The sequence below is a fragment of the Sarcophilus harrisii genome, chromosome X (assembly GCF_902635505.1).
Source record: "Sarcophilus harrisii chromosome X, mSarHar1.11, whole genome shotgun sequence".
In the NCBI taxonomy this organism is placed as follows: domain Eukaryota; kingdom Metazoa; phylum Chordata; class Mammalia; order Dasyuromorphia; family Dasyuridae; genus Sarcophilus; species Sarcophilus harrisii.
Genome location: NC_045432.1, coordinates 13,361,180 through 13,374,161, shown reverse-complemented (window position 1 = coordinate 13,374,161; position 12,982 = coordinate 13,361,180). Strand labels below are relative to the sequence as shown.

At 45.5% G+C, this 12,982-nt stretch overlaps 1 protein-coding gene across 12 annotated transcripts in view; it reads left to right on the top strand.

The window, feature by feature from the left end:
• Positions 1-12,982, top strand: part of ATP2B3 (ATPase plasma membrane Ca2+ transporting 3) — a 106,380-nt gene that overhangs the window by 45,715 nt on the left and 47,683 nt on the right. For all 12 annotated transcript variants that reach the window (XM_003774696.3, XM_003774693.3, XM_012553184.2 and 9 more), the window contains 3 exons: positions 261-503; positions 1,556-1,797; positions 3,839-4,073. In XM_003774696.3, coding sequence (XP_003774744.1) covers positions 261-503; positions 1,556-1,797; positions 3,839-4,073 — 720 coding nt within the window. The remainder of the gene's footprint in view (positions 1-260; positions 504-1,555; positions 1,798-3,838; positions 4,074-12,982) is intronic.

The window sequence follows — 12,982 nt, the reverse complement described above, 5'->3', positions numbered from 1 at the left end:
GGGATTGGGGGGAAGGGGGAGAAAATCGGAAACATAAGGCTATGCAGGGGTCAATGTTGTCAAATTATCCCTGCATATGTTTGGAAAATAAAAAGCTTTTTAAAAAATGCCATTTTTAAGAGCCTGGCTCTTATTAAGTGTTTGGGGGTTTTTGGTGGTGGTTGTTCCCAAGGCTATTTCAGAGGTACCTTTTTGAGGGTTAACTTCCTGCTGAGGACAATTAAATGAGCATCACAATGAATGTCCCCTTTGATTTGCAGAAAATGATGAAAGATAACAACCTCGTTCGCCACCTGGATGCCTGTGAGACCATGGGCAATGCTACAGCCATCTGCTCTGACAAGACAGGAACGCTCACCACCAACCGCATGACAGTTGTTCAGTCCTATGTGGGTGACACTCACTACAAAGAGATCCCCGACCCCAACAACCTGAACCCCAAAATCCTGGATCTCCTTGTCCATGCCATTTCCATTAACAGTGCCTACACCACCAAAGTGCTAGTAAGTCTGGGGAAGAGTTTGGGAAGGAGGGACAGGCAGAGGCTCCAGCCTGGAATGGGGGGGTTACTCCAGCTGGGGCTGACCACTGGCCAAATCCTCACTGTGCTAATGAGGAGAGCCCTCCAACAACGGAGCTGTCTCTTTAGGTGGAGAACTCTCAATCATTACAAAAGATCAGTGACCACTGATCAGGAAGCTGTTGTGGGAATCCCTGCACCTGGCAGGAGGAAGGCACCCCCCAGGTCCCCACCAATTACTTGATCCCGGGGTTCTGAGAGCTCATGGAGTGGAAGGGGAAAGTGACCTTAAGCACTTGAAAATCTCTGACATGCTGAACATGGACTAAATCCTTACAGTGTGTTCTCCAAACATGAAAACGCTTCAGTTTGTGAAATGAATCTTTCCTCTGCTTTTACTGTTTCTCCAAATTCAGCAAAACCAAATCAACTTGAAAGATGAGTTGTTGTTTGTTTAATCCCCCTGTCTCTCAGTCTCTGTGGCTTTGGCAAGCCTCGATCCCCAAACCTTTCCTCAATAGCACCATTGGGGAGATCAAAAAAGGAGGAGGCCCAGTACTTGGGCTCAAGGAACTCCCCATCTAACTAGGGAGACAAGAGACACCCAAGGGAGGGGACGAGGCCACAAAATCTCAGAGCCGGGAGGGACTCGGGCATCATCTAGCCCTACCCATTCAAAGAACGAGAGTCCCCTCTATAGCTTGCCTGTCAAGTTTTTACTTGAAGACCAGCCCTTCAAACCCTCGCTTCCTAAGGCTCTACCTCACCTTGGAGCACTTCGGATCGTTAGGGAGCTAAAATCCCACCCCGGCTACTCCTAGTTTGTCCCTCTGGGGTAGAGTTGAACGAGCCTGCTCCTCTTTTCCTGTGACAAGGCTGGAGTAGCTTTCCTCTCCCCTTGTGCTGGGCCAGCAGCTGGATTCCCTAGAATGCCTGGGAAAACACGTGGGGGGCAGGCCGGGGAGCGTGTGCTGGTGAGTACAGGTGGGCCAAGATTCCCTGGCCTGACAAGCTGATTGTCCTTTCTCCCCCCAGCCTCCAGAGAAGGAAGGAGCTCTCCCACGTCAGGTCGGCAATAAAACAGAGTGCGCCCTGCTGGGTTTTGTCCTGGACTTGAAACAGGACTTCCAGCCAGTGAGGGACCAGATCCCCGAGCAGAAGCTTTACAAGGTTTATACCTTCAACTCTGTCCGCAAGTCAATGAGCACTGTCATCTGCATGCCCGATGGTGGCTTCCGACTGTTCAGCAAAGGAGCTTCAGAAATCCTTCTCAAAAAGTGAGTAGTGGCTCCCTGCCTCTTCCTAGGCTTCAAGGCCGTCACTTATTCCTGTATTCCAGTACTGATTCCCCACTACCTACTGTGAAAGGCTGCTTCTTCAGCCTGGCATTCAAAGCCCTCTGATGTCTGGCTTTCCATTTCTACCTCCAACCTCACAACCAATTCCCCTCTTCTCCAGGCAGGCCAAGCTCCTCACCCTCACATCCCTCTAACTACACACCCAGAGAAAGAGATTAGAAAGAGCAAGAGACAGAGAGTGTTGCCTTGGACATTAGGTGACTCTCCCCAGTCATATAGCTAGTATGTGTCAGAGGCAATACGCAAATCCACCTCCTCTCTCTTCAGATCCAATAATCTCTTCATCACATGGTCAGAGAAGGTGGGACTTGACCTGGGCTTTGAAGGACAGGAAGATGAGCAGATGGCAGAATGGATCTCATGTCCCAACCTTTCCTTTCCAAGGAAGGAGGGTGAAGAGGGCCTCAGCTCTGGATATGAGAAAGAAAAGGAGTAGATAGATGCAACTTAGTTGTGGTCCCTCTGCCTTTTGGAAAATGAAATTATCATTAATTTTGAGAAGTTATTCACTCCTCTCTTTCAGTCAAAACAAGTTCCAATGGATATCTGGGTAATTTAAGTCCCCTGCCATTAATTACTGTATCGTTCCTCTGGGCCAGTTTTGTGGTCTGTTTCTTACACTTTTCATCTATGTCCCCTTTCTGTCCAGATAGTCTGTAGTAAACTCCGATGACAAGATTGCTTTTGTTTTTCTCTCCTTTGGTCTTGTCTCAAATGCTACCTGCCAAGCTTCCTCCCTCACCCTGCTTTCTGGATCTTCTCCCACAAGTATATCTGTTTAATATTCATTGCTACCCCTGACCCCATAGCCTATCCTATTTCTTTTGAATAAGGTATAACCTTTCACAGTTTAGTCATAGATTTCATCCCACCAAATCTCGGTGACACCTGTGAGGTTAGGTTTGCCCTGTTGAATTTAGGATTTCTAGTTTCTCTTGCTTGTTACCTAAACTTTGGGCCTTTGGGTTTAGATATTTGAGTGGTGGTTTTATAGCTAGTTCCTTTCTTGGGACTCTGTCTCCTGTGAACTGTTGGGTGCTATTCTCCTCTCTGTGATTTTGGTAGGTAGTTTTCTCTCTCCCCACACTTAGTTAGTTTAAAGCCTTTTTGAGTCAAATTGCAAAACATCAAATAAATATATCCTCACCACCTTTGTTAGGTATTCTCCATCCCCGTCCAAAAACCTGTCATTCCTATGTTTTAAACTGTGTCTCAAAAGTCCACATCCCATCCTCAACTTCCATCTTCTTAGCTAGCTGCTCATTTCCCAAATCAATTTTTTCTCCTCTGCATTCTTTGCTTTCAAGAGGCTTTCTGTTTTGGCCCCAAACCCTGAGAGTCTTTCCCTCCCAGAGTGATTTTATTTTCTTTTTTGACTTTGCCTCATTTGTACCTAGCCTAAATCACTAAATGGGTGTTGCCTCAGACAAACCGAGCCCTAGGAAAGATCTTAGCTTTAAAAGGCCAAAGTTTCCCAGTGCATCCAAAGCCACCTCCACTTATCCTGATTTATATCTTGTTGCTGGACCCACTTGGCTCTGGGTGACTCTGCACAACCTAAATCCATTTCACTTGCAAGTCATGACATCTTCCCACTGTCATTAAGGACAAATAACAGTAAGGATAGGCGGAAGGGAGGAAAGTCCTATCGATGTCTAGTTGAACTAGAAAATTTGTAAGGAATGTTAGAGGGTTTGAATTTTTTAAATTAGGATTTTTAAAAATTTGATGACAGAAAAAGACCCTTGGTATTTCTCCACTTGAATTCCAACCAGCCAAAAACCTATTCGTTGTTAACACTTCTCAAACTATGTTTGGCAAAAACCTTTCAGGAATTGAGGAACACAGAGCAGATTTGATTCTCATCAACTCAGACTGTTTCATCAATTTTGCTTTTTTGTTTTTCCCCTCACCCTACCCCCTCCTTTCCTCTACTTCTGTCCTTCACCCACTTCTCCAGATGCACCAATATCTTAAACAACAATGGAGAGCTCCGCAGCTTCCGTCCTCGGGACAGGGATGAGATGGTGAAGAAGATCATCGAGCCGATGGCCTGTGATGGTTTACGTACCATCTGCATTGCCTACAGGGACTTTTCTGCAGGCCAGGAGCCCGAATGGGACAATGAGAATGAGATTGTGGGAGAACTCACCTGCATTGCTGTTGTGGGCATTGAAGATCCCGTCCGACCTGAGGTAGGGATTTAATCAGAAGAAAATCTACCATTTCAATTGAACTTGAATGTTTACACAGTGCTTTTCTCCCAAAATAGCATAAAGTATCATTAGCCCTGTTTTTCAAAGGAAAGCCAGAAAGGTAAAATAGCTTGCTCACTATCACATGTCTTCAGATGCCAGTTCCTGGGTTCTTTCTACTATACCGTAATGCCTTTTATAATTCATACTTTTCCAACATCCTGAATTACTCCTCTACCTCATCAACCATTAAACTTCTCTTCTTCCCTCACAAGAAGCCGTTAATAATATTTGACATGGAGGGGCATTAATCTGTGCCTATTTCTGTATGTCTTGCTCCAAAGGATATTCTCTAATGTTCTTAATATGAAAATGTAGAATGGTACCTTTTCTCCACTCCCCAACCCAGACTACCAAATGTACTTTTTTTCTAGATTGTCATAGAAGGAGCAGATAGGAAGAAAATATAAACAGAGGCTGGAAAATTTCATTAAATCCTTGGATAATAGATTCCTAAGAGTGTTCCCTAAAAGGAACCTTCTGCTCCAGTGTGGCTGATCTCTGCACTGAATTTGGAGTCAGAACCAGTGTTTGAATCTTACATCTTCTACTTCTAATCCAGATGGTCTTAGGGAAGTCCCTTCAACTCCTGATAAATTTCTTAAAATGAGGGAGTCAGACCAAATAACTTCTAAGTCCCTTCCAGTCTCTGGAGCCCATCTGTGTCAGTCTAATTCCCCTCCTTGCACCAGATATTCCAGCCCGAATGTTCCTCTTTTCTGCCCATCCTAATCCAACCCACAGTTTAAGCCCCACTTCTTTCAGGAAGCCTTAGCTGATATCCCATTGTTTTCTTAGTCCTCTGAGCTCTTCTGAACATTAACGTTTGTAATTCAGGGTTCGGTCCTCAGTTGCCCACTGAGTGTTATTTGTGGGTATCTCCCCAATCAAACCGGGACCCCTCTTAGAACAAGTCCCAAGCTTCCTCTTCCATGTTCTCCCCTCACTGAGCCCAGGACTAGGCACACAGTATAAATTCATAGAATATTTGGTTGACTGATGGACTGACATTTGTGACGACTTTTGAACCTGGGGGATGCAGTCTGTGATAGTGACCGTGGCCCCTCTGAGATCCTCATCAAAGATTATATCCTGGCCCTGGAGAACCATAGGGATGGAACCAGGAGTAAGTAGGGCTGGCGTGTTCTCAGTTCTGAAAGTGGGGGATTTTTAGTTTTAAGCATTTGTCTTCTTTTTGAACAGAGTAGTAATTCAACTGGAGTTAAACAACATGAGCCTAGGGGAAAAAAGAAGTCAATGAGAGAGACAGATACAGACAAACACAGACAGACAGAGACAGAGACAGATAGAGACACAGAGATGCCAAAGAACCATGGAGTGTTGAAACCAGGAGAAACCTTGAGATCATCTACTCCAAACTCTTCATTTTATAGGAGAGGAAACTGAAGCCCAGAGAGAGAAGGTAGCTTCATTGAGACCACACAGCAAGCTAGGGACAGAACTGAGACTTCTTTTCATAAGCCATTCCCTTCCTCTTGAATGCCGCCTCTTCGGGAAGCCTTCTCTGAGCACCCAAGAGAGGAAGCTCAGAATCCCTGGGTTTGGGTTCTAATTCTGCCACCAACTAGCTGCGTGACCTCGAGCAGATAACCTCTCTCCTCTTGCTCTCCTCCAAATTCACAGAGCATCCGCTGGCCTTTGCTTTTCATGGCCCTTCCTTGTTTCCTTTTTTCCAGATAATGTTTTCCATTCATTATTTGCTCTGTGTTCCCTCATTTATTTTTGTATTAAGCTCTCGACATTCCAAACTGGTTCTTTGGGGGGCTTTGAAGGAGAGACTTGCAAACTTTTCCACTTGGATGTTTGGATTGGGGTTGGCTGTACTTAGACCCACCCCTCCCCCAAACATAAAGGTCCCACCTCTGTCGGGCCAAGTAAATGGGCTCCTGTTAAACACCTAAAAGGAAGATATTCATAGCAACACGGCCTCATTCTGCCAAGACCTTTCAGGATCGTAAACATGCTCTGAATAACTGGCCGCTTGTTGGCCTCGGCCCTAGCATGGTCCCCTCTCCATGTTTGGCATTTGCCTATGTGTGCGTCTGTGCTCGGGCACGCAGAGTTAACCAGTGCGGCTGCCGCCCTTTACCAACAACTCTGGAGCTGACCTCCCTGGGCCCCTGAGCCTTGAATGCCCCCCCTACTCTCCTAGACTGAGAATGTTCAAGCCAGAATGTACTTTGGAGCCCTTCCAGGCCACCTTTCTCTGTTTAACACTTGGGGACCCCAAGAGCCGGAGAAAAACAGATGGCCAGCTCAGTGTCCCAACCCCAAAGTAACACAGGCAAGACTCGAAACGTCTCCTGACAATCAGCCCAGAGCCTTCCCCGTGGTACAGTGGTGCCTTGGAAATCACAAGCGTTGAAGCCGGCCCAGCATAGCCAGCATTTGTCTAGCATCTACTGTGTGCCACGTACCTCTTCAGGTGCTGAGGTACAAACATTAAAAAATGAGAGTCGATCCCCACCCTTAAAAGGTTTTCATTTCTTCAGGCTTATCATGGGGAGGGTGTATAATGGATACACATACAAATAAATAAGCTCCATCTCAGAAGGAAAAAGGTGTAAAAGCTTCCTGCAGAAAGTAACACAAGAATTGGGTATTAAAGGAAGCCAAGGATACCAAGAGTGGAGAACTATGGATGCGGAATATTGTGTACACTGTCAGACCCAGTTAATGTTCTTTAGTTTTGTTATCATGATGTGTCCTCCATTTCTTATACTCTTTGTTACAAAGTATGACTTGCTGGATGGGAAAAGAGATAGAAATATTGGAAAATGAAAGTAATGTAAGAAAGAGATATGAAAAGTAATACAGAAAGATGAATTGGATGGAGTCTGAATTAGAGAAAGGAGAGACTTGAAGCAGGGAGACCAAGTAGGAGGCTGTTAGTAGAGTCTAGATGTCATCCATATGAATAGAGAGAAATGGACCGGCGGGAGAGATGTTCTGGAAAACGTATCAGTAGGACTTAGCAACTGACCGGATATGGGGAAGGGAAGGAGGATGACTCAGAGTTCAAACCTGGGAGACTAGAAAGACGGTAGTGTCCTCACAGAAACAGGTACGTTGGAAGGAGGAGGGGGCTTGGCGGGCAGCGTGGGAGATCATGAGTTCTGTTTTCAACATGTTGGGTTTAAGATGGCATCCAGTTTGAGAAGTCCCCAAAGTAGCTATTCATGCACAAATGGAACTCAGAGGAAAGACCAGGGCTCAGAATATTCAACATAAGGATGATTATTGAACCCATGGGAGCAAACAAGCCTATAGGCTAGACAATAGGAAGAGATGTCCCAGGATGGAATCCCACAGGCCGAGGAGCAGACAGACAGGCAAGAAGAGAGCCAGCCATGGCACACAAACCAGAAAAGAAGAGTATTTAGACAAGTGAACTAGCTTTCCCCTGTCACGTAGGTAATAGGGAGCCCCTGGAGTTTGTTGAGCAGGAAGAGTGAGATGAGATCTCCACTTTAAGAAGATCACTGGCAGCTGGGAGGAAGATAGGTCAGAGATAAGAGGGATTTAAGATGAGGAGATCAAATGGTAGGCTAGTGCAGTAGTTCAGGTGTGAGATGATGAAGATCTCCACAAAGTAGTGATTGTGTGCATAAAGAGAGAGTAGATGAAAGAGTGTGAGTAAAGAGAGAGTAGATGAAAGATGCTGTGAAAGAGTGAGGAAGTAACAAGACTTGATGATGTTGTGAGCCTGGGTGGCTTGGAGGACACTGGTGCACTCAACAGTCACTGAGAATTTAGTATTGGGAGACGCGTTTGGGGGGAAAGAGAAGTTCAATTTAGACATGTTGAGTTTGAAGTAGCTAGGAAACACTTGGTTTGAGATATTTAACTGGCATTGCTGATTCTAGACTAGAGCTCTGGAGAGAGGTTAGGACTGGGTACCTAAATCTGGGCATAAAGACTAGAATTGACCCCAGGGCAGTTGATGAGCTCACTAAACAAAAGAGTAGGGAAGGAGGAGAGGATTTAAGACGGAGCCTTGGGGAGTCACTCAAAGTTAGTGGGAGTAATCCGGATGAAGAAGATCCAGCAAAGTGGTGGTCAAGCGGGTAAGAAAAGAACCCGGAGAGAGCAGAAAATCTACAGGGGCTGTAGTATCCAGAGGGAGAGGGAAACCAATAGTGAAAAAGAATTCAGAAAAGGGTGATGATTGAGAATTGAGCAATTAAGAGGTCATGGATGACTCTGAAGAGAGCAACTTGGGTTTGGAAGCTCAGTTGCAGAGGGTTTAAAAGACAGTGAGAAGAGAGGAAGTTGAGTCATGAGTATAGATGGCTTTCTCAAAGAGTGTAGCCAAGAATAACAGCAGAGCTATAGGGATGGTGGAATCAAGTAAGGAATTTTGAAGAATGAGGAAGACATGGGTTTGTTTGTAGGAAGCAAAGAAAGAGCAAATGAGGGGATACAAGAGTAAAGCAAAAGAGGGGATAATCTGCTTTAAATATATATATATATATATATATATATATATATATATATATATATATATGATGGGGTGGAATTAAGGATTCAGGTAAGGGCACCCAGGTGGGCCTGCAGTCAGGGGACCCGAGTTCAGCTATAACCTCAGATTTACTCATTTACAGATCGCATGACTCTGGGCAAGTCACTTAATCCAGATGCCTCAAAAAAGCAGGGTGGACAGAAAGGGGAGAAAAAGATAAACGTACAGGGGTTGGCCTGGTCATGTGAGACAGAGATGAAGGAGACACTGGGGGGAGATGTCTGAGTGATTTAAAGTAAGATAGGTGGGAGAAGAGGAAGCTTTTAGCAAAGGGGCTCCAATTTTTATTGAAGCTCCTCAGCTAAGAGAGAAATGTAGGGTAGAGAGAAGGGGGCAGGGAGTATCTTGGGAGGGTTGAGGAAGAATGAAAAGATTTGTATTGATGAGGAAAGAAAATAGATCAGAAAGTGGGGCAGCTAGGTGGGGCAGTGGATAAAGCACCAACCCCGAAGTCAGGAGGGACTGAGTTCAAATCTGGCCTCAGACACTTAACACTTCCTAGCTGTGTGACCCTGGGCAAGTCACTTAACCCCAATTGCCTTGGGGGAAAGAAAGGAAGGAAGGAAAGAAGGAAAATAGAAGTAGAAAAGGATTGCCTTGCTTCAGGGAGGGTTTTGTAACTATAGCTCCCATAAGCTCATGTAAATAGGACAGAAGGAGGCAGATGGAATGAAGGAGAAAAGCTTTTAAGTAAAGACCTACTATGTGCCAGACATTTTGCTAACCATTTTACAAATATTATTTTGTTTGATCCCCACAACAACTCTGAGAGGCAGATGCTTTCATTATCCTCATTTTACAGTGGAGGAACCCGAGACAGCAAAGGAGAGTTTTTAATGGCTTATCCAGGGTCCCACAGCCAGTAAGGGTCTGGGGTCAGATTTGAATTCAGGTCTTCATGGCTTCAGGCCCAGGGCTCTATTCCCTTAGTGCACCATCTCTTTACCTCTGGGAGAAGAATCAGGTTGGGGCACAGCAATGCTTCATCAAAACAAGAAACTCTAGTGTTAAACTGAACTGATACATCAAGGGGCTGAGAAATAGAAGGAAAGAAGCTGCAATCATGCAGGGGGGATGGCCAGGAAAGAAACTAAGAGGTAAAGAGATCAGAGGTTACAGTGAATATTAAGAACCAGGTTAAAAGGCCCAAGGAGAAGGACTTTAAGACTCTCCCTTAAGGAGAAAAGGAGAGATGAGATGACAACAGAGGGAATTTCAGAGCTAACGAACATAGAAGCGGAACATTTGCCGGTGGTGGCAAGATCGAGGCTATGAGCATCTCTGGGCAGGGTTGAGGTATTGCCATGCATCGAGGAACTGAAGGGTTGGGATAGAGGAGGAAACCCTGTATGTAGAAGTCCCTTGGTATAAGGGGCATTGGGGAGGAGAGAAAGATTGGCCAGGAACTAGCATCACTAAAGAAGGAAGGCAGATATCCTTGGGTCAGCCACTAGAACCTAGATCGGGGGTGAATTTGAATAGTATAAACTTCAAAGGAGAAAAGCTACTGCATGAAAGTGATGAAGGCAGAGTCTGGAAGTGCCCATGGGGAGCAAGCAACTTCCCCGCCAACTACAGAGGTAGAGACAGAGATGCAGGACAGACAGAGAGACAGAGACAGAGATAAACCAGAGAGACAGAGAACTCCCACAGAAATAGCTTTGATTATTTAACGTGAAAGCCTTTAACTTTATGAGGTTCCTTGAGGGACCACCTCGCCTCGAGAATGGCAGCCCCAGAGTATCAGAAAGTTCCTGGGTCTGTCTGCGAGCTTAAGAGACAAGAGCCGGCAGCAGTGGGATGGCAGTGATAGAGCAAGCAAAGGAAGTCTTGGGCCAAGCCTTGTGGACCCAGTAAAGTAGCTCCTGGGCCAAGTTTTGTGGAATAGGAAGCATTGGGGGTAACTGGGGCTAAAACCAAGGAAAGAGGAAAGGCTACAGTTTATAGGAACAAACTTCGATGTTGCCCTTCCCTGGCCCTGTGAGTCGTGTGTGCTGTCCAATGAAATTTCACCAATCAGTAAGCATTTATTGCATGTTTTCTAGGAAGTGCAGCCAAAAAAAAGACAAAATTGAAAAAAAAAATCCTTGCCCTCAAGGGGCTTCCATTCGAATGGAGCAGGCAACATATTCGCCTACATAAATACATACAGAAGATACACCAAATGAATCCAAAGGTGTCTTGGGGAGGGAGTACTCTAGCACGTGGGGGACCAGAAAAGGCTTCGTGAAATTGAGGCCTGTAGTCCGCTTTTTTTTGTCCCAGGTGTTTTCCCTTTGCCAAGTCCTCAAACCTGTAAGTCTGGAGGTTCGTAGAGGTCTCTGAAGGAAATGGACCTTACTGGAGAGGATGTGCAGTTGTATCAATTACAACTCAGAAGTTACACAGGAAGTAATCAGAGAATTCATATGAAAAAAGACTCCAGGGCCTTGGGGGGGCCTCTAAGCTTATTATAAATGAGCATGCCATTTAAGAGTCATCCGAAAGAGCTGGAGATGGTTATCCTGGAGGGGAAAAGTAGGGTCACATGGTATCCATTTTCCAGTGTTTGAAAAGACTAGCAATTTTCTTTAAAAGGCAAATCTAGGACCAATGGAGAGATACTTCAGGGGAACAGATTTCAAGTTCACAATAAGAGAAAATAATCAAATGTGTCCAAAAATGGACAGTGCCTTTTCCCCATCACTGGGGAATCTCAAGTCACTGTCATATATATATATATATATATATATATATTTTTATCATAAAGAGGATCCTGACAGGATCAGGGAAGTTGGATCCTCTGCCTTCTGAGCTTTTTTCCAATCGTCAGATTCTCTTAGGTACCACTTGGTGGCAGCAGAGACTAAGAAGCAACTGTCATGGATGCCATCTATTTGATCACAAGATGGATCCATCTCTCAGCATTTCTCCTGTGTGATCTCAAGGATGTTGCATTGTCGCAGCAGCTACAGGTCACTTCCTGCAGGTCACTTCCTCTCTCCCGAGTCACTTCAGCTCATCTGCTCTCGCGGCTTTAATTATATCTCTGTGCTGAAGCTTCGCAAATCTGCTTATACAGTTCTAAGCATTCTGGTCTTCATCTCCACCTGCCTACTGGACACCTCCAAGCAGATGGCCCCTATCAAAAAGCAAAATTCCCCAAACCAAAGTCGTCGTCTTTCTCCCCATCTTCTCTGTTGTTGTGGAGGGCGTTGTCATCCTCCCAGTCACCCAGACTCCCACCGTAGTGTTTTCCTCCACTCCTCACTCACACTTTTCCCCCGGATCCAAGTCTCCCCAGATCTCTTGTACAGGCCTCCCTCTTTCCTGACACTGTCACGGCCTCAAATCTGAGCCATGGCGAGAGGCTTCTGGCTGATTTTCCTGCCGCCGGCCTCCCCCATTCCAGTTCATCCTGCACTGGGTTGTCAGACTGATCTTTCTAAAGCACAGGTCTGACCCGGCCGGCTCCCCACCCACCTCCCCATTCAGTAAACTGCAGGAACTCCCAATTACCTTCAGAAGCAAATATCAAATCCCCCTTTGACTCTAGAAGCCCTGCGCCACCGGTCTCTCCTCCTTTTCCAGTGGACTGGGGGATCTGGTGTCCTTCCTGTTCTTCGGCCAAGGCCCCCATCTCTTGGCTGAGCATTTTCTCTGGCTGTCCTCTGGGCCTCAAATTCCCTTCCTCCTCCTCTCCACCTTCTGGCTTTCCCGGTTTCCTTTGGGTCCCAGCTGAAATCTGGACTTCCAAACCTCATTAGTCCTAAGGCTTTCTCTGTGTCCATCACCTCCAATTTTAGCTTGTTTGTAGGTAGCTCTGAGTGTATTTCTCCCCTGTTAGAGCACAGGCTCCCCGAGGGCAGGGGTTGTCCTTGACTTTTCTGTGTATCCCCAGTGCTTAGCTCAGGGCCTGGCACTTAAGAAGCAGAACTTGCAAAATGTTGGTTCCCTGATCTATAGAAACAACACACACACACACACACACACACACACACACACACACGTCAATACATATCAAATAGCTACAAAGTGAATGCAGTGTATTTGGGGATAGGAAGTCACCGGGAACCGGAACAATCAAACAAAGAAGGCGTCACGTAGGAAGTCGTGGCCCTTGTCTTTGAGGAGATCTGGGAAATCTCAGAGGTGAAGGTGATGGAAGCGCTGGCTTTTTTTTTTACTTTAATTTTTTTAATATTAACATATGAAAAGATGTTACTCCAACTAAAACTCAATAAGTATGACTGACAATTCATGCACTAATTAAAAATGTAAGATCCTAACCACATGAAAAGCTGCACTGCATATGGATTGTTTTAAC